The sequence below is a fragment of the Meles meles genome, chromosome 7, assembly GCF_922984935.1.
Source record: "Meles meles chromosome 7, mMelMel3.1 paternal haplotype, whole genome shotgun sequence".
Taxonomy (NCBI): domain Eukaryota; kingdom Metazoa; phylum Chordata; class Mammalia; order Carnivora; family Mustelidae; genus Meles; species Meles meles.
The window spans coordinates 149306089-149329035 of record NC_060072.1 but is presented as its reverse complement, the minus strand read 5'-3'; the positions used below and the strand labels follow the sequence as shown (position 1 = coordinate 149329035).

At 60.0% G+C, this 22947-nt stretch overlaps 2 protein-coding genes across 2 annotated transcripts in view; one reads left to right on the top strand and one right to left on the bottom strand.

Annotated features, from left to right (window-relative positions):
• Positions 1-22947, bottom strand: part of ADARB2 (adenosine deaminase RNA specific B2 (inactive)) — a 349296-nt gene that overhangs the window by 39660 nt on the left and 286689 nt on the right. Inside the window, exons 4-6 of the mRNA XM_046011463.1 lie at positions 10836-10950; positions 1947-2115; positions 601-752 (exon numbers count right to left, since the gene is read on the bottom strand). Of these exons, the coding sequence (XP_045867419.1) occupies positions 601-752; positions 1947-2115; positions 10836-10950 (436 nt within the window). The remainder of the gene's footprint in view (positions 1-600; positions 753-1946; positions 2116-10835; positions 10951-22947) is intronic.
• On the top strand, positions 11573-13294 carry LOC123946186. Its single transcript, XM_046011465.1, has 2 exons — positions 11573-11785; positions 12133-13294. Exons 1-2 carry the CDS (start codon positions 11579-11581, stop codon positions 12901-12903), a joined length of 978 nt encoding a protein of 325 aa, XP_045867421.1. The 5' UTR covers positions 11573-11578; the 3' UTR covers positions 12904-13294.

Genomic DNA, 22947 nt, shown 5'->3' with positions numbered 1-22947 from the left:
ATGGTACGTGTTGTAGCACGCATGCTTCTGGGGGTCTGTGCGCGCGCATGTGCGTGCGTGTGTGTGTGGTGCTCACGGCGCACGGTATGCGATGTCTGCGCACACTGTACCAGGGGTAGTTTCCCGGCACTCTGGAGCAGCCGAGCGCTTCTTCCTGGAGATGCCGATGTCACTGGACCTGTATGTCCGGCGGATGCTGTCATTCGCACCGGCTCTGATCCAACCCCCGGGAGGGCGGGTCCTGCCCCGCGCTCCACACGGGAGGTGGTCACTCTGGGGCAACGCCTGCCCCTGGCTTTATTGTACATAAATAACCAAGCTCAGCGTTATTCTGCAAAGCTGCAAACAAAGCTGCAAAAAAATAATTTGCTCGTGCTCCATGTAACTCCCGTCGCCTTGTCCTGTCCTCTCTTCCGCAGACTGGGGCGCAGGCTGCTGACCCACTGAAATGAAGGGGAGCGACCCTGCTCTCCGTGATTCACATTACAGCTTCAGGGGGGCCCTCCCGACCACCACAGAGGCCGCCAGGCCCCGAGGGTGAGCGCGGTCAGCACACATGGCCTGGCACGGGGCCTGGCAGAGGAGGGGGCTGTGCCTTACGGTCCGCGGTGATCTCGTAGGGCGAATGGAGCCTGGCGTCTCCGCAGGGGGACGTGCTCACGTAGAGATGGAACAGCACGTTGTCCCGTAGCCGGTAGCCGCCGTCCTTGGACCGCTCGAATATCGAGTGCTCCGAGTCCTCCCGTCGCTTGCTAGGGTCAGAGAGAGGGTCCTGGTCACCTCGTACGAACCAACCAGAGAGGCGCCCACTGGGCCGACACCTTTGCCTGGTTTTGTGTCTTGTTTCCCCATTTTCCCCTTGTTGCCCCCCCGCATGGTGCTTTCTCCCCGCAGGACTGCGTCTGGAGGAGGGGCCGGTGACACAGGCAAGGAGACCCGGCCGGCCCCCGGCACCCTGGAACGTTGCGTCTCAGGCCGCCCTGTACGGAGCCGGCCCCTCGGTGATGCTCACCACCTCTCCGCGTTATAAACCTCCTCCTGGGGCTCGCAGCTCGGGGTACCAAGGAGTCAGCGCAGCTGCTTTGCAAAGTGGAGAGGGCTTGGCCTCCATCCCCTGGAGGGATCCCCTTTCCTTCCGCACTGCCGTGCCCCAGGGCGGTGCCCCTGTCTCCCCAGCCCGTGATGGCCATAGGCCTCTGCCCTCAGAAGCCCCAGCCCCAGGACAGGAGGCTGTGTCTACCGAGCTCTGGCGTTCTGCTGCTCGTGCCGTCCCCCGTTCTGCCCCGTTGGTGATGGAACAGGTCGGCTGGGTCCTGAGATCCCACAGCAGCCGAGCGACGTCCCACCCAGGAAACCCCGAGGCGTGCCATGAGCCTGTCTGCTCCCGCCTCTGCTCCCGGGCTCCAAGGCCAGTGGTTATTGTTGGCGACCCGGTGCCGTGAGTTGGGTGTTTAGGAGGGGAAACCCTTGCCCGTGTTTGGGAGGCCTGTCCCCAGCACCCTCGGCAGGCCCGGAGCTGACCTCCCTGCTCCTGAGCAGTTTCCTTGGCGGGACGGCATCCTGAGCCGCCTCAAGAGAGCCAGGCTCCAGCGCCCCTGCCTGAATTTGCAGTGCCCTGTCGTCCCAGGAAACTCCGCTCTGCAGCGACCTGGCCGGAGGCTGCGTGTGTGCCCCCAAATTCAGATGTGGAAGGATGCGTGAGGAGGCAGGGCCTCCGGGAGATGGTGAGGTGGCCCCCATGAGGGATTGGCGTCCTTATGACAGACCCCAGGAGCTTCCCCTGTCCCTTCCCCACGTGAGGACCCGGGAGACGCCGCCAGGATGGGGCGTGTTCCTACGTGTGGGCACGTGTGTGGGGGTGGCCCGCACTCTGAGGATGCCACGGTCGGGGCCGGGAGGGGCTGCGGGTCCCGGCGTCCGCACGCTGCCGCCCAGGCTGCCCTTACCTCAGGTGCAGCTCCAGCTGCGCGTAGAGGAAATGCAGCAGCGCTCTGCGGGCCACGATCTCCGCGTGGCAGTCGTTCACCACGAGCCCCCGGTCGTTGATGTGCTCCCCGCTGATGCACTTGGTCCCCGAGGACAGCACGATGACCTGCGCCTGCCTCACGTCCAGGCCTGGGGGAGAGACGGGGCGTCAGACCACCTGTGTGGACGTGAGTCTGCGCTCCCCCCTTCTGGCCCCGGAGACCCCAGCCCGCGGCGGACGCCCTCCTGCCCCGGGAGCCTCGACGGTCACCAGTGCCCATGGTGAGAGGTGCGGTCCACCCCCAGACACGGCAGCAGGAGCAGCAGGGCGCCCACCGGGCGGGGAGGAGACCTGGCGGGCTGCTGGATGTCAGGCTGCGGTTCTGAAAGTGGGGAGCAGAGCCCTGCGCCTGGCCGTGCTGTGACACCCAGACGAACCCTGGAAATCCCGCCACCACCTCCCCTCGTCCCGTGGGATGAGAGTCGCATCTTAGAATAATTTGCCCGTGGAAGCATGTTGTGTGCAGGATGGGGATTCCTGTGAGGACACGCCCCGGGCCGGCCCCACACCCGTGCACATTTGCCCCGGAGGTGCTGCTCAGGACTTAAGACACCTGGGATCACGAGTAGGCGCAGAGCCCTCGTCTGGGTCCTCTGAGCAGGCCTGTCTCTATGTCCCCTAGCACGGGGCCCTTTACCCGTTTGCCCCGAAGCTGGAGCACATTCCCAGCTCAGGCAAGGTCAAGGCCCAGGGCCTGCAGGACGTGTAGGTGCCTGGGTCCCAGGCTCAGCAGTCTGGACCTTGAGGCCGGGAGGCCCCGAAGGCAAGCGGGCCAGGCAGCAGGACCACCCTCCCTCACCTGCCCCAGAGCGCACGGCCCCAGGTGTGTCCCTTGGCAGAAGTGCGTTTCAGGGCCCGGGGTAGGGGTGTCTGGTCGGACTGCCCTTTCCCCAGGCGCAGCCCAGAGGTGGGAGCCCCCCGGCTCTGGCCTCGATTCCACCACTGCATTTCAGGAGCAATGTCTGTGCTGCAGACTCTGTTTCCCGAAACTTTAGGCCCATGTGTGAGCATGCACGTCGCAGACAGCCGTGAAAATGGGTGCGTGTCCTGATGCAGCACCACGAGGCTTCCCATTTTCCCTGAAGAGCGACAGCACAGCCAGGAGCCACGTACTAGGTGACTGTGCTCCGTCCCACCCCGCATGGCTCCTCCCGCCTCTCCCGCCAGTGTCCGGGCAGCTGTGTCCCAGGCCCCGTCAGCCCTGGGACAGAAGTTTTCACGGGTCTGAGGGGAGAACTAGGAAGACAGGCTTCTGTTTGCGTATGGCCCTCCCCAGTGACCCGGGAAGAGAGACTCACTGGGCGCCTGAGTCATTGTGATCTTTTAATGCTCTTTGTGTGTGGAAGACCAGAGAGTTTCGAGGTCAGACTAATGGGGTGGTTTTCTGACTCTGCGCCCAGGTTCCTAGCCATTGACAGGGGTGCCTGGACGTGCCCCTCCCCCCTCTGCCAGCCTCCAAGTTCCCGTTTCCCACCGCGGACCCGGTGGGATCCACCAGGAGCTGGTGGGTCCTTCACACAGTGGAGCCCGATTTACGTGTCGCAGGACAGGGCTCATTCTGACCGCGGTGCAGGGAGTGTTGTCAACCAAACATTCTCTGCGAGAAAGGAAGACAGGCGAAAACCTAGAAGCCTTCGGAACGAGCCCCGGACTCATGACTTTGACGCACCGTGTGTTCGTGGTCACCCCGGAGGACCACACTCAGTCTGTTCTTTGTCCCGCGGAGGGGAAGGCGACATCAGCTGCCTCGCAGCGGGAGCCTGAGCCTGGAGGCAAGGACCGCCGCGCGGGATTCTGGTCCCGGCTCTCGCCCGCCGCCCTGCTCTTCCGGGCCCCCTTGTGCAGTGAACCCTCAGAGCAAGCCCGAGGGAAGTTAGTGACCTGCGGCCCGAACACCGTGTGCGTAAGGTCTCGTGCCCTGCTCTGTGCTCCTCGGGTTCCAGCTTGATGGGAGCAGGGCGTGGGGGTGCCGGGAGGTGCCCTTCGTGGGCGTGGTCTTGCAGGTCGCCGTCTTCAGATGCTGGTGCGTGTGCACGGTAACCTAGCAGCGGGGACTGCCCAGGATTGTCGGCATTTCCCCTGGGGGCTGGTCTGACGCTCCTGTCTCGGTTCTGCAGAAATCGCCACTGTAGAAACAGAAACTGCCGCCCCTTCACCCTTCATGAAGCCTCGTCTCCTCCGGGCTCTGCCGGTCCCAGCAAGGTCGCGTGGCCCAGGAGCTGCATTCCTTGCTTACTCGCGTTTTGTGCGTCTCACCTCCTGCGTACCAGCCCCGTGCATGTGACTCATCACGTCCTTCAGGAATTCAGCGTGAGTTTGGGGAGAGGACTCGGACAGAAATGTGTGCAAACCAGGGTATTGTGTGATACATACCACGTAAGTCTGCACACAGTGTCACTGGGACAAGTGTGGGGAGGGAACTGTGTGCATGGCTCCCTACAAGCTGGCCGGAACCGGGGTTCCTGGGTTCACCGAGTTCTCGCAGGCGACGGGGAGATGAGGGAAGAAGTCAGGCACAGAGGAGGTGGCGTGAGTCTTGCCTCGGGCTGATCTGGTAGAACATTCTGGACTATGCGGTGCCACCGTCGCGCGGGCTTGGGGGCAGGTGCTGAGCTGCTGCCCCCAGCAGGGCTGTGGCACCAGCTGCAGTGGCCTTCGTGAGATGCGACCCAGTGTGGGACTCGGTTATGGGGTCTCGTGACGTGGCTGAAGGACAACACGAGCAACGGTGACAGGAAACACGGCCCTACGGGTGTCTACGCAATGAACAGAAGGTGTGATCAGAGACCTCCTCCTGCAGAGCCCCAGGCCTGGTTAGTTTTGTGGGAGAACTGACGTAGCAGCTGATTTTAAGGCTGTTTACGGAGTGTTCTGGAGTGCACGAGGACAGGGAAGCCCGAGTTCCTCTGTCACGAAATGCCTGTTACGGATCTGTCCCCGACTGGGACTGCCCGGAAGGAAAGCAGGGAGCCTCAGTCACGGACATCAAAAATTCTAAATCAAATACTAACCACTAAGCTTTACTACGAGGGGGGTTTATTGTGCAAATGCAAAAATGGGTTCAGTTCAGTTAAAATGCAGTAGAAAAATACGATTATAATTACAGACACTGAGAAGGCATCGGAGAAAACCCGACTACTTTTGATATACACACACGTATAGGAGAGGGTGTGCACACAGACAGGTGTACACACACCCTGCCCCCGCGCACGCGTGTTGGGAGGTGCCGAGGGAGGGCTGCTGTGCTGGGGAACACGCAGGAGCCCCCTCAGTGGCTCCATCACTCAGCACTCGCCGAGGCTGTTGGCCTGCGCAGCGGGGAAGGGACTTGGAGGTGGGGTCGTCGGGACGGGGAGGGACAGCGTGGCGGGAGAGCGCACTGTGATCGGGTACGTGGGAATCCCTGGAGAATCCCGTCTGCATAGTGCGGGAGATGCCAGAGGGGCCGGAAGGCAGTAGGTGCGGGTCAGCACACAGAAGTCGGCAGCGCTCGTGTGCACCCACGGCAGCGGCTGAGAACTCTGAAGGACAAACGGCTCCGTTTGCTGCCGCAAACAAGACGACAGGAATGAGTTTAACAAGAAACGATCAAGACGGAAACTGAACAAAACATCGACTCCCCCCGAAAGACAGCAATGGAATTGGAACGCACGGATGTGGCACCTTCTCGGGCGGGAAGATACGCGTCCGGAACCTTCCCTACGGTGATTGAGACGGTTCATGTGACCCCCGTAGGAAGAGCACGAGGGCTTGTTTTTGACGAAGAAAACCTGGTGGAAAAGTACATGTTGTTCCGTTCTTTATTTTTGAACCACGCAAGCTGAGTTCAGTCGGCAACCCAGGAAGTTCTGGGGGGAGACCAGGAGCAGGACGCAGAGCCCAGGAGACGTCAGCTGGTTACAAGGGCTCGAGGGCAAATGGCCCTGGTTCTGACGCAGGCAGTCCCAGCAGGGGACGAAGCACAGAGTCCAGAAACCGCCCCACGGTGGGCCCCCACGTGGACCATGTCTACTCGGCGATGGATCCTCCTTCCCTGTCCGTGTGAGGGAGGGTGTTGAGTGTGAAAAAGGCCGCCTTCATGCTCCATGGGGTCAGGAGTGAAATACACCGGCGTTTCATGGTTTAGACCTGACTCTTGCAACCCGAGACTGGACGTCCCTGTGCCTCCTGCTCCTCGCTGTGCGGGACGCCAGCCCCCGCGAGTGTCAGTGGGTCTGAACCTCCCCCTCTCCAGGAGGCTCTGCGGCTCGCAGCACCCTCTGGGACCAGCCCTCTGAGGTCCAGGTGACGGCTGCTATCTCCCATCCCCGCGTGAGGCTCTGCCTGTGACCCTTCCCCACCTTCCCCGTGCCCTCCTGAACGTAAATGGAAAGACCCACTTTTATTTTTGTGATCTAAGGCATTGCCAGTCACTCAGGAGAAACCGGGAAAACAGGGTCTGGGGCTCTGTGTGCGTCTCCACAGTCCCCTGCGCAGGCGGGCCCAGCCAGGCCCCTCGTGCCCTCAGAGGAGACGCCCTGGCTGTGGTTCGGCTGTCGCGACTCCTCAGGACCGCCGCACCTGCTGCGGGGCCACGGCCAGCTCCTGACTCCGGCGGCACGTGGCGCAGACAGCGCAGGAGCGGACTTCACCCCGTGTGGTCCTTTAGGTTCAGAGCAAAAAGCTCTAAAACACAGCAGAATGCGTGTCCCATGTCATTACTTGGGACTTTCAGATCTCCCTGTGAGACAGGCGAGCCCACTTTGTCCACAGCGTCTGCCGGCCTGAACGGAGCTCTTCTGGGCTGATGCACCAAGTTCGACTTGGGAGGCTGTTTTCTTCCCCGTCCCGTCTTCAAGAGATGTGCGTTTTTGCTGAGCAGCCGTAAACCCCAGGTGTTTGTGGAGTGCGGAGAGCAGCCCCTCCGCTTAAATCAGAAAGAAGTTTGTCAAAGCCACAGCTTCACAGGCCAGCGGACGGGCTGGAACAGACACGCTGGGAGGTCTTCCTTCCGGTCGTTTACTGAATAAGCTTCGAAGTAAATAATTTTGCCGGCAAAGATCATATATCTCGGCACCACGCCCTGTGCTCGCGTGCAGGGACCCTGGCCGGGGGTTGTGGGGTCCACAGCCCACCTCTTGGCTCTGCCCGCCTTCCGGCGACTCAAGGAGAGGCACCTAGCCCCTTGGTCTCCTTGTCTGATTTCTTAAAAACTGTAATTAAGATTCCTGCCTCTCCCACTTCGCAGGGTTGTAGCAATTAACTTGATTAGTGTATGCAGCATTGCTATCCGCATTATGAATTTGCATATCAAATGAGAATCATCATTATTAGCTCCTTCAGAGTCACTCTTCCATGGAAACGTCAGGCTTTCTCAACAAAGGAGAAGACAGAGCCGTCACTTGACAGCTCGGGTAAACGACGTCCAGTTTCTGGTTGAGGAGGGCGGAGTGAGCGGTACAGGCTCCTCCTCCCCGGGGATCCACAGACCAGAGGGCTCCAGGGAACGTCAGGGACCGGTGGGATCCCGGCCCCGTGTGGAGGAGCCGTCACGAGGGACCAACTGCGTGCAGGGTGGGCTCGGGGAAAGCGGGCGCTGAGCCAGCAGGACCGTCGGCGGGCTCCCCAGGGGACTTTTAATTAAGGGCCGTTGGCTGGTCCCCAACCCACCTGGGTCAAGGAGGTTGGCTTGGAGGAGCCCCTCCTCCCACTGGGGGCAGAGAGGCAGTGTCGGGGGAAACCACAGCCGCACTAGAGAGCAGAGCTGGGGTTTTTCTCACGGATGTGCACATTCAGTGTGGAAGCCACACGCAGGCTGAGAGAGAGACCGACTACGAAGAAACCACAGTCTGAGGGCAGAGGCTCGGGCGTCAGCTGGCGAGGCCCCCAGGGAGCTGTGAGGCGCGTCCCCTCTGTAAAACAAGAGGGAGGAGGCGGCGGAGAAGACAGGGGTCTCGAGTGACACGGATGGCAGAAATTCAGAAGCAGCGGCGTTCCAAGACCTCTCAGAAGTTCCCGAAGTGCCCAAGGACACGGAGGAAACGGGGGGGGGGGGTGGCACCAGGAAAGGGAAGAGACTGAGGTCCATTCGGAGTGCTGAAAATTGGACAAAATGTGTGTAATTATCAAAGAAATGATATGAGAAGACATACAGAAATAAATAGCTTCAATGAATCAGAGCAGGTGCGTAGCTCACACCTACACACACGCTTACAAACTTATAAAACACTCAGGTTACAAAAAGCGCCTTTCCCCTCCGCAGGTAGGCAGGGGCGATCCGGCCCAGACGCCAGCCTGACGTCGCTGGTTAGAAACATGAGCCAAGAGATAGTAGGAAAATCCTCTCCAGAGGCTCAAGGAAGATAGCGCGGAGTTCTCCCCAGGCAGAGCTCTAGTGGCTGGAGAGCGCCGTCGGCCCGCGGCCCGAGAACAAGAACGCCCCGTTTCTAGCCCGCATGTTTGGAGGTGTTTCTTGAAGCTGCACCTGTCAGGCTGGAAGACGGGAGGAGAAAGAGGGGAGGCTGGTGCTGGGGTGCGGTTGGGGCCCGGAGAAGGGCGTGGGCTTGTCTGCGGACACGGGGACCCATCGCTCAGCCCATGTGCCAAAGGCGCTTCCTTCTGTTCCGTGTAAGAAAGGAAAATGGAGCCTCTGGAAGGCGCACGTGAGACTCCGAAGCTCACTGTGGAACAGCAGTGCCTTCAGCCAACCCTAACTGTGCCACGGCTGTGAGCCGGTGGTGGCCTCGTGCTCTCAGGACGCGGTGTGGGGACGGCACAGGAGCCCCGCTCGCCTGCGCTCGGCAGGGGCCCCACCGCGTCCTGACTGCGCAAGGCCGTGTCACAGTTTCCAGCCTTTAGACTCAGGACAAAGGACGGAAGACGGGACTGTGGTGCAGAACGGGCTGCAGGTGCGGGCTGCGGCAGGGGGACGAGGGGCTCGCCGGGCAGGTCCGGGTGCAGTGGTTGTCTCTGCTTGAGAGCGCTAAGAAGAAGAGCGTAAGTGTATTACCTAAAACGATGGGCGTTACTAACACGGCAACGAAAACTCAAAACGCATCCCATTTCGCCAGTGCAGCCAATATCCGGAATTGCAACAGTGGAACTACAGAAGTGCTCGGGCTCATGAAGACCCCGAAAAAGTAATTAGTGGCAGCTTCCCTGCCGAGCTGACGAGAGCACTGGGTCCCTTCCTGAGCTCCCTTCTGCGGAATTTTTACCAGCTCCTGCGTATTTGGGAGAGCGGTAAGAACTCCGCCCTTCGTAAGCCCGTGTCCTTGCTCTCAGGGTTCCCCCAACGGCTCCTAGGGGGAAAGCAGCTGTAGGCACCAGGTGATGCGGACGCACTGGCGTCGCACCTGGCAACGGGAGGCGTCGGGCTCAGGGTTTCCTTCAGGATCCTGGCGCTTTTGTAACCTCGTAGCCGAGATGGGCACGAGGGGGAGCACCCTGCCCTCGGACCGTCCTGCGCGTTTGCTCAAGTACGTGACCTAGAAGTCAGGTCAGCGTCGCGTCGACTTGGGTAAACGGTTCCTACAAACTGTTCTGCCAGGAATTCTGCTCACAGCTTCCTCATCTTCTGTTAATCAGTGTGTTTGTAAACCGTCTCTTTCCAGCCACTTTCAGCAACGTGTCCTCCGTGTTTACAGTCACTAGTCAGTGCGGTGTCCCTCCGACCGCTGCACCGACTACAACACGCTCCGCTCACGCGGGTACATCGCCGGCACCAAACCCAGTGTATTTGCCGTCCGCTTTCCCGTGAGTCTTTGTTAGATGTTACTGTTTTCCAAGGCACGTCTGAGAGTAGCTTTCAAGACTCCCCAGAATCGAGTTTTCCAGAAAAGAAGGAAGATACCGGACCATTAGCTACAGAGCTGGGAAATGCTGGGGAAACGACTTAGCAGATCTAAGAGGTCGGGGGTAGGGAACAGAGCCAGCAAAGGAGAAGCATAGAAGCATGGGTCCCTCCCTCTTGCCCTCTCCTACCGACTCCCTTCCTTCCCTCCGAGTCGCCAAGAGGCTGACCGAAGGTCGCAGGCGGGTGCAGCTGGGATTCAAACCCAGGAAGCTGGTCTTGGCCAGCCCCATGTCTCGCCGGTTCCTGGACTCAGTCCTGACGTGGGGGCTGGGCTGGTGCACTGCCCGGCACGTTCATGCCTCCGGTCAGCGGCTCGGGCTGCTGGAGAAGGCAGTGCCGGTCCAGCGGGAATGATCTTGACTGAGGTGAACTCCTGGTCCTCAGTCTAGAACGTTCCACCTTCTGCACGGCGGCGGGTGTCTGAATGGACGGAAGGGCAGAGCGCACGCCCGGGTGCAGCGTGGTCGCCGACGAAGCAGAGCTGCCTCTGCCTTAGCTCGTCACCGTCATCGTCGAGTTGTCGCTACCGCTCAGCGTTTCTCACGTCTTCTCTGCTCACGCAATTCCGGCAGGGGAGGCGTCGTCCTTCCGTTTCACTAAGATGCGCCCCCTCACCCCCCCGCCAGCCTAAGACAACTGGTCAGTGGCTCGGCCTGACCTCGGGTTCCAGCCGTGCCAACAGCAGCAGCACACGGTTCTGGACCGCGAGGCGGGGAGCTCGACAGGAAAGACACTGGTCGTCCTTCTGTGGCCCTTCTTCGTGGGAGTCGAGGCGCATGCGCAGAGCCGGTCTGAGCCCGTGGCAGCGGTGTTTTGCTGATCAGCCACGATCGTCACAGCTCTCTGGCCCTACTACTGGATTTCTCTTTCACGGCTTCGTGTGGAAGGGAGACCCGCCTGTTGCCCACGGTCGGGCAGACACTAAATCTCCCGTCCTTGCGGATGGGATCCCACAGGGAAAACAAGAGGCATTACCTGTGGTCATGACGATTCCTGCCAGGGCTTTGTGGCGGGCGTGCACGGACGCCAGGCCCACAGTCAGCTCGTGGAACTTCTGCGTGACCAGCTGGGACACGGAGTCTGCGAATTCCTGAAAGACACAAGCACCAGGCCTCGTTGACGGCTGAGCCGGCGGCGTCCTGGCCTCCCTCCTCCTCCAAGCCATGTCCCCACGTGTGGCATCCGGAGGCCACCGTGTGCGCTGTTCCAAGACCCCACGGCCCCATGGGGACTCGTGCAGGCCTTGGTTGCCCGTGCCTGGCCCCTTGCCTGGGCAGAGTCTGCGGGAGGCCACAGCGCTCTCGCCCTCCCCGTCTTGCAGAGGAGCCCGCCCGCGGCTCTCCTTCGGGGACACTCATGAGATAGAACCCTGAGCAGCCTGAGGGCTCACACCCCGGACCCTTGGCTTCCTGTCTTCTCAGCGTGGGAGAACCCAGGTCCAGGTACCCCCTGGTCTTGGGTACACCCGGCCGAGCTGCTCCCCGCCTCACCCCACAGACCCCCCTCGCTTTCTGCACGCGTACAGGCACAGATGTGCTCTCCTGAGGTGCCGGCACCGTGCACACGTGCGTGCAGCCAGAGATAGTGCACACGCACACGTGTGTGCACACAGAGACGCAGGCACACTCATGCTCACACGTGTGCACACACCCAGATGCAGGCACACCACACACGTGCACTACACACGACACACGTGTGCACACACGCGGCCTGCGTTGATGGGCTCCCACTTGTTGAATCTTCCCGCATGCCCTGTGTCCTTTTACAGCAGCTCCTCCGCAATGACAAGGGCGGCCTGGCCCAAGTACGTGGCTTTCGTGTCATCTTCCTCCCTCCCACCCGGCCCCGTGGCAGACCGTCGCCGTCTGCGGGAGGAGGCGGGCCGGGTGGCAGCGTCCCTCACGGGCTTTGGAGACAGATCTGCGGTGAGTCGCGTGGGCCCGTTTTCCTGATTTATAAGGTAATCCGCTGAATTTCCATCGGATGGTGCTCTCGTGAGGATGAAGTGCGTTCGTGCCCCTTCCGTGCTCGGCCCGCTGCCCCGTGCTCCGTCGGGCTCAGTCCGGGTGCCGGCTCTCTCCTCCTCATCACCGCCGTCACCGATCGTCCTTCCCTGGGTGCCGCAGACACGAGCTGCGTCTTCCTGTGGTTGCGCACGGGGCACGGGGTTCACTTCCGGGGTGGAATGGAGCTGCGCCTTTCCTGCCAGGGGCCCCGAGATTGAGCTCCAGATCAGAGCAGGTCTCAGTAAGGACGCGGATTTTGTTTCTAGGAGAACCTGTTCGTATGGAAACAGGCCTGCATCCTGGGGCCTAGAAACCTGCATGAGAACAACACAGGTGTTGGCTCCAGGCTCCCCGGTGCGCAGGGACCGTGCTGCGCCAGCGGCTCCCGAGGCCCGAAGTCTGGGAGCCGTATGGACGTGATGATTCAGGCCTCGCAGGTGGCGAGGAGCCCTCTGCAAGACCTGCTGGGCAGGGGGTCTTCCCCAGCTCGGCCCCCGCAAGAACCCAGACTTCTGGGTGAGGGGCCTCCGCTGGGAGCTGTGCAGTCCGTCCTGGGGCTGGCTTGCAGCTGGAGGCCATCCTGTCCTTTGGGACCTGGGCACGGAGTCCAGAGAGCCGACGTATGTCCCGGGTACACTGTGTGTGTGTGTCCTGGGCAGCTGGAACCAGTGACCACAAGCCAGGTGGCTCAGAGACACAGACTCTGCCCCTCCTGGCTCTGGAGACAGCAGCTTGAGATCAAGGTGTCCAGGGCCGCTCTCCCTCCTGCTGCTCCAGGGATGGTCCTTCCTGCCGCCTCCAGCTTGTGGGGTCCTCCCGTCTGTGCCCCGTCTGTGTCTGTCTGTCTGTCTCTGCATCTTACAAGGATGCCTCTCGCTGGATTCAAGGCCACCCGTTCTCAGATCCTCATGTCGCAGCCACACGGCCTCTGGGGCAGGACACGGGGCTGCCTTTTTGGGGCCATGTGCAGACCACTTCCTCTTCCTCTTCCACACCGTGCCGTGACCCGGAGCGTGACAGTTTTCATGGAAGTGTGAATTTGGGTAATTCCCGTACGTCGTGGATGACCCGACTTCTTCATTTGTGTGGGAAGATTAACTGCGTAATCAGGCTTTGCCAGGCGCCCGGACCATGACCTGAGCAGTCCTCAGTCCCCGTCCCTCAGACAGCAGCGGGTGTGGATACGGGGCTGGTAGTGTTCCTGGTGCCCTTGGCCCCCCACCACCAAGGGCAGGTTTTATCAAGTCCCACCTTCAGATGGATGCTGGTGGGCAGGGGTGCTCTGAGCTCGGACCACAGACGCGCAAGCAGGGAGCAAGCTGGTGGGAACAGGGGTCCCAGGGTCTGGGGGCTCTACGGCACCTCAGTGAGCACGGCTTTCGGAGCAGCAGCCCAACTCCGGTGGTGTTTGTCTTTCTCCGACGTATCTCACTCAGCATCGTACTCTGGCTGCATCCGTGTCACTGCAGGTGGCGCGATCCCATTCTTTTTGACGGCTGCATAGTACTCCACGCACGTACACACCACCTCGTCTTTACCTGCCACCTGTTGACCGGCAGCTTGGCTCTCTCCATGCTTTGGCTGTTGTGGACTTTGCTGCTATAAACCCGGCTGCATATCTTTTGAGTTAAGGTTCTCATCTTCATTGAGTTTACTGGGTCACAGGGTAGCTCTATTTTTAACTTTCTGAGGACCCTCCACACCACTCAGAGCGGCTGCACCAGCCTGCATTCCCCCCAGCAGTGCATGAGGTTCCCCTTTCTCCGCATCCTCGCCAACATGTTTCCTGCTTTCTTAATTTTGGCCATTCTGGCTGCTGTGAGGTGGGATCTCTTCGTGGTTTTGATTTGTGTTTCCCCGATGCCGAGTGATGTTGAGCATCCTGCATGGGTCTGTTGGCCATCTGGACGTCTTTGAAAAAATGTTCGTTCAGGTTCTCTGCCCATTTTGAATTGGATTCTTTGTTTTGTTTGGTTTTTTAGTTTTGTGCTGATTTGTAAAAGTTCTTTACATAGTTTGGATATCAGCCCCTTGTTGAACATGTCATTTGCAAATACCTCCTCCCATTCAGGAGGTTGCTTTGTCATTTTTTTTTTTTTAAAGATTTTATTTATTTATTGGACAGACAGAGATCACAAGTAGGCAGAGAGGCAGGCAGAGAGAGAGAGGGGGAAGCAGGCTCCCTGCCAAGCAGAGAGCCCAATGCGGGGCTCGATCCCAGGACCCTGAGATCATGACCTGAGCCGAAGGCAGAGGCTTTAACCCACGGAGCCACCCAGGCGCCCCCAGCCTTGTCATTTTGTTGACGGCTTCCTTCTCCAGTGCTTTTCAAGGTGCCGGGATCTGGTTCCTACGCCTGGTGCGCTCTGAACAGTTATCCCAATGTACCTTTGATTGTCGGTTTTCCCTCTCCATAAAGTGGTTTCGAATGTCCGGGAAGTGACGAGATTGTCAGCGCAGGAAGCATCTCGTTGCTCTGTGTGCCTGACCGGCCCTGGGAGGCTCCCGGAAGAGGACGTCCCCACCCGCTGGTGACACAGAAAAGCAACTTCGTTTGGAAACTAGAGGCCGCGGTTCTTCACGCAGAGGCGCAGAATGGAGGCCCTGTGTGCCCGCTTATCCCGCTGAGCCCCTACAAAGCTGCTGCTGACACGGTTTCAACAGGGGGACTCGGGGCACACACGTTCCTCTGGGAGACCCATGAGAGGGTGTCGTATGACCTGCATGGGTCTGGCTGTCGAAGGGCGTGGGGCGCCCCTTCTCTCTCTGGCTCTCTTCCTCCCCAACCCCTCCTCTCTTGTCCGGGGCATCCTGGCAGGAGACCCCCAGGGTGGAGCTCCGTGGAGGCTCCCGGGCCACCGAGCTGCCCACCCGGCCTCAGCCCTGTGGTTTCCCTGGCTGTGAGGTCACAGGTTCCAGCAGGAGCGTCGTTCTCCAGTGTGCAGAATGAGAGGAATTTACCATAAAAAGGCAAGTGTGTCCTGACAGATCAGAGAAGAGCCCAGGCCATACCGACTGCCAGGCGGCCTGGCCGACCCGCCGGGCCTCCCCGCCCCGGGCAAATGGGCCTCCGTTTCCTGTCTGGGAGAGTGGAAGGGACTCTGCTTGGGAAAAGGCCCGCGGAGCCTGCCCTGCCTGTAGCCGCACCCCCTGCCCCGCGGGCCCCCTGCCCTGGGGCTGTTTTGGGGGCTCGGAGCTTGATTCAGCGGCGCTCACGACCCCCGCTGTGCTTCCGCTTCCCCAGTTGTCTGCAAGGGGCCTTGGGCCTGATTACGTGGGGGGCTGGAGGCGAGACGGACGCCTGGACTTCACGGAGGGACGCCCACACTTACTGTCTAATTTAACACCAGCCGTTTTTGATGTTTTAATCACTTGGGATTTAATATATACAGTCGCCTCCGGTCACTGCAAACCCGACTAATCAGATGGAGACACAATTCCGTTTGCTTCCCCACCTGGCTCGGACTGTGTCGTCAAGGCAGCTGACGTGCTGTAGAACAGCTCAAGTCACTGATTATTTTCATAAACTCAAATTCCAGCGCGTGCCCCGGGCCACGGGGCGTTCGTGCAGCCCAGGACAGGCGGGGACACGTCATTTAACCCAACGAGTAGCTTTTCAGCGCACGGGTCAAGCTATTTTGTAACATGGCTTTCTAAAGTAATGTAAGACATTTTCCCCGGCAGCGGCGAGCTCACAGACCCCTCACTGTCTCTCCGAGAAGCCCGCGCCCTCGCTGTACCCAGGCCTGTGTGCCGGCCGGCCGGGAGCTGTGGGCTCACTGACCCAGCCCCCGCTCTGTCCACGGGAGCATCACAGACCGTGGCCAGTGGACCTCCTGCTCCCTCTCCACGAAGTCCAAGCTCCTATAGGGGCTTCCACGGCGAGCAGGATTCTCTTCCAGACCCCAGTGGCTCCTAGAAGCTGTGTCCTTTTTGGGTACATTCTGAAAAAGTGGTTTTCTTTCTCCTATGTACGTCATACACACACAGTGTGCGAGCAGACAAGGGGTCCGTGTTCTTATGGACTGGGGGAGTGGGAGCCACCCTGTGGACCAGGAGCTGTGACACGGCCTACGACGCGTGTCCTCTGTGGGGCAGGAGACAAGGTCCAATGGTCTGAGTTGCAAGACTGCCAGGGGGAGAGCAGAGGCCTCACTTCCAGATCCAGGAGCTCCTGCAGAGCCCCCGGAGCACGGCCCCATGTCCCCACTCCACACAGAGCCGCCGGAGCACGGCCCCGTGTCCCCACCTTGCGCGGAGCTCCCGGCGTACAGCCCCATGTTCCTGTACACGGAGCCCCTGGCACACGGTGGTCCCATCCCACGGTTGCAGAGGCAGAAGCTCAGAGAGATCGGGGGCCGGCCACCGTTGTGAAGCAAACAAGAAGCTGGGCGTGATGGATTTGTGTGTGTGTGTGAGTGTGAATAAGTGAGTGTGAACAAGTGAGCGTGAGAGTGTGAATAAGTGAGTGAGTGTGATTGTGAGCTTCTTCTTGTGCCGTTCGGCCTGCGCCGCCTGCGGCTGTTCTGGGGCTGGTTCCTGGAACCTCAGAAAACAACTGAAATCCGACCACACGCGGGAAATCCGACCACACGCGGGAAATCCGACCACACGCGGGAAGTCCTCCGAGATTCAAGCTGAGCACATGGGTGGTTGCTGGGGCAGCGCACCGAAGCCCTCTGTGGTCTGTGGTCATGGAGAGAGCCTGCAGCGCTCCGCCGGAATCTCAGGGTGAGCCTCCACCCTGCGGGAGCCAATGGGGATCCCAACAGACTCGCCCGACAAGGGCTCCCCCAGAGCAGGAGCTGTGACCCCTCTGCTCCGAGAGGCAGAGGCTGGCAGAATCTGGGGGCGACTCTGAGCTCCATGTGGGGCGTTCTGTGTGCGAAGATCAGAAGCTGGTGGGCCTTGCAGAGGGGGCAGGTGCGGAGAGATTTGGGGGCTCTGGAGCAGGTGAGCCTGGTGCCCCCCCGGCTCCCCCCCCACCCTGCACCGTCACTCCTCTTGCTTCATCCAGCCCCGAGTGAACATCCCACGCCTGAGATCCCCTGCCTCCCAGCTAGAGGCCCAGGGGAACTGGAGGCAGGAGCAGGTGCCCAGTCCCGGCACCATCGAGGGAGAAGGTATGGGAGGGGCGAGGGCTCTGCAGCGAACCCTCCATGGTCTGCCTAGGCCAGTGTTGGCTGGGAGGGGGAGGGAGGGATGGTCCTGCAGAAAACACCCCACGGTGGTCTGTCTAGTCCAGTCCTTGGGTGGGGTCACAGGGGTGTCCTGGTGGTGAGGAGACAACATAGGGCTGGGGTGTGGCCTTCCGGACACCCCCATCTCCTGCAGAGGACAGGTCAAGGGTCTGATGTGCTGGGGGTGTGCGGAGAGGCTGGCCCCGGGCACGAGTGAGAGGCCAGGTTTGTGGTAGGAAGCCCTGCACAGAGTGGCTTTAAAGACCCACTCCAAAAATCTGGGAACGATAAACCACAGCCATTCGCAAAATAAATTCTCCATTAAATGTGAAAAAGAGAGACACTCAGCTGCACTCATGAACAGCATTTTGGCAATTTGGAGAATGCCTGGGAGGGGGTGAATGTGTCCTTCAGGAGGCCTGCTCAGCCTCCGGGGGCGCAAGGCTGCGCCTCCGGGAAGCCTCACGAAGCCAGGCCAGGGGCTGCTCTGCTCTGAGGGCAGGGGCACGTGTGGGGGCTGGAGCGGAGGCGCAGGGCCCCGAGCCACTGCTGGGAGTGCCAGTGAGCCTGGATCCAAGCTGGGCCGTATCCCTGGAGCAGGCTGGGGGGGCGGGATATGGCTTCCGGCTGAATGCTAGTGATCAGCGGGTGCTTCTGGTCCCAAAGGCTAAGTGGGGGAGCGGCCGCGCATTCATGAGCTGTGCCTGTTGGACGTGCGGCTTCAGCTTCCGCCTGTGGCCGCGCCCTGCCCACTGGCCCCCATTACCATGGCAAACTGCCAGCATTATTCAAACAGGAAAAACAAACTTTAAATAGGAACACCGAAAAACTCAAACTTTGCTCATTTCCAACACTAATGTTTTGAATGCCATAAATAAATAAAATGTGTTCAAATTTGCAATAGCGGTCCTCAGGGTGAAATTGACATTTAGCCAAAGTGGTAAGGATATTAAAATCGATAGATTATGAAAGAGAAAGCCCTCAGTAAATATTTTCCTGTGGAAATCCTGTCTTTGGGTTTATAATGCTGAAATAGCGGAAAGGTTAGATTTGCATATGGGTAGGGCCCGATGGGATCTAGGAGTCAAGGCTTGCGCATCTCTGTCTCCTGTGCTCCCTTCATGGTGCTGGCTGTGTGGGCCCCCACCCCCTGACCATGGTAAATACGGGGGAGTGCCCTGGCGTGTGGGCCCCGGGCGCTCCGGAAGCAGCACCCCCGGGAGGGGCGTGGCTGACCGTGCTCTCCTGCCAGACCCGGCAGCCAAAGGGCCCTCCCAGCGGCACGGAGCTGGCGCGTGCCAGCCTGACTCCTAGAAGTCCCGCTACGCGGGGGATGAACTTCCATGGCTCCCTCTCGGCGTCCCCCGTGTGTCGGTGGACGGGGCGCCTCTAGGTCTCGCAATGATTCCTGTTTGCTGACAGTGGCAGTCAAGCCTCATTAATTTCCAAGTGCAACTGCATAATTCAGATTAGCTGACTGTTCAGTTATTCTCGGCCTCAGATTGTGCAGAGGCCAGGAACACATTTGAAGAAGTCCTGAAAGAGGGAAAAGCCCTTCCTGTGACCCACATGGCCGAGGAAGTGCCCGACCCGGAATGGGAGGACCCAGGCAGGGAGCCTCTCCACGCGCTGCTGGCCTGTGCAAGCGGCGTCTGGACTCACCCTGCTGGCCCCGGTTCCAGTTCTCCGCACAGACCCCTGGCTTGCTGCCTCTGACGTTTCTGGATGACAGGGGCCGGCCCTGGCCCGAGGAGGAAGTGAGGGCTGAGGTGTGGCTCTGGGGCCAGCCCTGCTGTCCACAGTCGGCAGGGAGCTCGGTGACTGCCCCCCGGGCCCGGGGGCGGCAGGCCAGGTGTGCTTTGGGGAGCCTTGAGTGCACCGCAGTTGACAGGTGCCAGCATGAGACTGGCCACAGGTGGCTCCTCAAGGGGCTTGCTGTGGCTGAGTTCCCTGCCCGGGCATTCCAGCAGGACCTGGCCTGGATCCCAAGGCCAGCAGGGACGGTATCTTGGCAGACACTGCATTTTGCAAAGACGTCTGTGCCCACGTCGCCCAGCCAGCCAGCCATCTTACCGTGAACCCATGCAGCGGTTGGCTGTGTGTCCTCTCCTTGGACAGTGTCGCAACAAAGAGCAAGGAGGCGATGCTGGCCTGTGACCTCTGAGCACTCCCTAATGACCTTGGTCCTGGGGTGCTCCCTCTTGGAACCCAGGCAGGAGAAAGCCCATGGAGAGGAGCCCAGGTCCTGGCCAGCAGCCGGGCTGAGCTCCCAGACCACACGTAGCACAGCCTGCAGCCCGAGTGGGCCCTGTGGGGAGGGGGTCCTCAGCCCCCAGCCCAACTGCCCAGCTCCTGCTGTGGGCACCAGAGGGGCAGCGTCCCCTCGGGGCCCTGCCCAAAGGGCAGGTGCGTGAGCAGAGTAGAAGCCCATATTGTTTGGAGCTGCTGGGTTTCAGAGTGGCTTGTCATGCTGCGGAGGAGCGCGCAGACGGAGGTCGGGTGTTACAGACCGTGGCTGGACCATGCGGGCTTGAAGGTCCCTGAAGTCCTTGTGACCCAGAGTCACATCCTGTGGTTGCTGCTTGCCCGCGGCCTGACTCGGAGCAGTACGTAGCCCTGATTTGCTCTTCTCCGAAACAGGCGTCGAGCCCACACCACGGGGCTGTTTCAGGGGATGACAGAGGTGTAAGGTGCCCCAGGGTGTCCAGGACGCTCTCTGCCTGGCTCCCGAGCGCCAGCGGCCGTTATCCGCGCCCAGACTCGTGCAGGCATGGAGCTCCATAGACACGACACGGAAGCACCTGTCACTCCCTCGCTGTCTGGGGTACGTTCCCGCACAGTTTGGCGGGTGTGTGGGCACAGGATGCGTTGAGGCAGAATGTCCTGAAACACTTCCCTGAGTCGAGTGCTTTCCTGGAGTCCCCCCTTGACCCTGGTTAACGCGACTGGGCAGGTGCCGGTCTGGCCCGTGGCTCCCCCAGCGCCGGGTGTACTAAGGGAGCCCGGCTGTTGGCTGGAGAGCCGAACCCGGGAAACTGCCACTTTGATTGGCTCCATGTGGCCGCATGGACGCCGCGTCCTCCGGGACCCAGAGCCGGTCTCAGGGAGAAATCACACACATGTGCCCTGCCTGATGCAGGTCGCTTTTAGTGAAAGCATCAGTCAGCATTGGCCGAGTTAAACTGTTTTCTTGATCTTTCATCGCCTTTAAGGTGTTATTACTTTTCCATTTGGATGACAGTGTCTCTGGGTTCAGCACGTTTGGGCACCACATGTCTGCAGGTACATGGTCCTACGTTGTGGGCTTCGTGTCTGCTCATGGTTCTCTGACTTTGGGTTCCTTTCTATCCGGTTTCCTTCTCGGGCCACATTATCTTGGGACTGTTGACACGAGCGTCACTGTGAGTGGCCTGGATACCTGAGGACGAGAGTTCGGTCTTCCTCATCTGGGCAATTGTAGTGTTAACACAGGTACACAGTGTGCCCCAGTCAAAGGGTGTGTTTGTCCCGCGAGCTTTGTAGGGCGCACGAGGCTTCTGACGTGCTCCCAAAGGAAAGCTGGCATGGAACTGGAAAGGTGTTTGCCAGAGGAGAGCTCAGCTGTGTCCCGACTGGCTCGGGAGAAGCCACCGTGGAGACAGTGTCTCACACATCTCCCCTTTTATCTCCTCCCTATACCTGTCCCCGGGGGTAAAGAATAAATCAAAATGTATTGAGCAAGGCACTACTGAAATATTACGGTGAAGAAGACAAGGTCCCGTAGAACAGAGCCCGCCCTACAAAACAGAAGTACAGACACCGTGTGATAGGTGGTGCCGACGTTTCTCAAGGACTCGGCGCGCAGGTGTAAGGGTCCGGCGCGTCCTGTTTCCCGTCGTTGACAGAATTGTCCTGGGAGGCAGTTACTCCATTACCCTGCCCTGCAGATGAGCGAGCTCGGAATGAGGGAGTCAGCCTCCCTGCCAGGGGCGCACGAGTCCCGGATTCACGCAAGAGCGGTCGGACCCCAGGACACGCGCTCAGCTGCTGTCTGGCCTCAAGAGAGGCGTGCAGGACAGAAAGGACAGTGAGTGCTGCAGGCGGGCATGTGGCTCATATTTTCAGACCAAAACAAGCCCCCGAGCCTGAAAAAGGTGCAGTCACCGAGGTAGGAGGTGGGGAATGTGAAATTCTGCCTCTTACACAGATTTGGGCTTCATGACTGTCTTTGCTGTAGTTTAGGGAGCAAACGACCCCTGGTAGTTGGAGAAGAAGGACTTTGCAGGGGGAGGGAGAGCCACCCGGGGACGCCTGCAGGTCCACAGACCCCTTCCTGGGTGCCCGGAGTCAGAATTTCAGGCCCCGGCGTCGCCTGCAAGCTGCTCGGGGATTCAGATGTGCAGCGGAGCTCGACAGCAGCGTGAGCAGGATTCTCTCCTCCGCCGAACTCGCCGGCGCTACCGGAACCGGCCGGCACTCCATCTCGGCGGGAGCGGAAGCCCCCGCCCTTCCTCGACCCCCGACCCTGTTCCTCGTCCCCAGCACCCCAGCTGATGCCTGACCACCTGGCCTATGCTCAGCGGCGTCTTGTTAGGTCGTGTAGCCAGGACCCCTTCGCCTCTGCTGCTTCCACTTTCTGATCTCCATGCACTGACCCACCTGCTCCGGGGCCGTGACCCTCACTTCCCAGGCTGCATTCGCTCCAGCCGTGTCCGTCACCTGCCGGCAGGGCATGAAACCTGGAGCGGGCCTGCGGCAACGGTGCACAGGGACAGCTGAGCCGGGATTGGGAACGGACCGCCTCTCCCTGCCGGAGCTTGGACACGTGCCATGAAACATCGGCCCGTCTCACCGTCCCGCAGTCTCTGGTCCCTCGGCGGCCGCCTGCCCCATCCCCACCCGCACCCCGTTACCCCCGTTGGTCTCTGCAGGCCTCACCCTGCTCATGGCCACCCAGTGACCTCCACCGAATTCAGCTTCTCCCAGAAGACCGTGACCCGTGGGCCTCCCTCTGCACGTGCTGAGCCCGCCCTGCAAACCCAGGGGCACGACGGTGGGTTCCCTCCACTGCCGGCTCCCCAAGGGAGTGGGCTCTAGCTGTGGGTCAAGAAGAGAGCTCGCGGCCAGTGCCTGGGAGGACCCCTCTCACGCGGTGGGACGGATACGAAGAGACAGGGTTGGGGACTGGTCACATCGGCAGATACAGTTTTACTGACATGAAGGCACTTTTTGTCGTGTATTGTTGGCATTTTTAAGTTCTACATGATTAGTTACATTAAGAAGAAGCAGTCTAGGGAAAATGAAGAAAACAATTCTTTAAAAAGAAAGGATCTGCATAAAGTGAAAAGGGGGGACAGTTATATGAATGGCTTATGCTACCTGCAAAGCAAAGGCTTAGTCACGGCAGGAGTTGACCTTCTTTTGTTTCCCTGTGTCGGACAAATACGTTACAGTCTCTGCTTTCTGCTGTTTATTTTGTAAATTTGCCGTCTGGCTCCGGCGCACCTTCAGTGGAAAGTGGCTGGAGGCTGGCGGGACTCAGCGGCTGCGTGGCAGGCAAAAGGCCCCTCTTCTGGCAGGTGGGAGGAGGATGGTGCAGACCCCACGGCCCCCCACTGCCCACCCTGGCTCCCAGGGATCGGGGGCAGTGATATGGATGCTTTGTGGGTGGGCAGCCCAGACTGACGCAGCTGACTCAGCCAGTCGGGGTTCAGATTGGAATCACACCCACGTTTGGATTCTGGCTCCTGCGTTCAGACTCTCAGCCACAGCATGCCTTGCAAGGCCTGCTTACTAAGCGGGGATTTCAGAAGAGCCACAGTGAGAGGCAACATGTCTGTGGTTTTGATATTTGAGGGCTGAGGGTTATGTGCACAGATATCTCTGCTCCTGCTTATCGATCAAGTGCATGTGTAGTTATTC

Bases quoted from the DNA above. Each gene is read 5' to 3' on its own strand.
- LOC123946186 (XM_046011465.1), top strand. From the start codon at position 11,579: ATGGGCTCCCACTTGTTGAATCTTCCCGCATGCCCTGTGTCCTTTTAC. The intron at 11,786-12,132 runs GTGAGTCGCGTG...TTTTGTTTCTAG, and splicing joins GCTTTGGAGACAGATCTGCG to GAGAACCTGTTCGTATGGAA.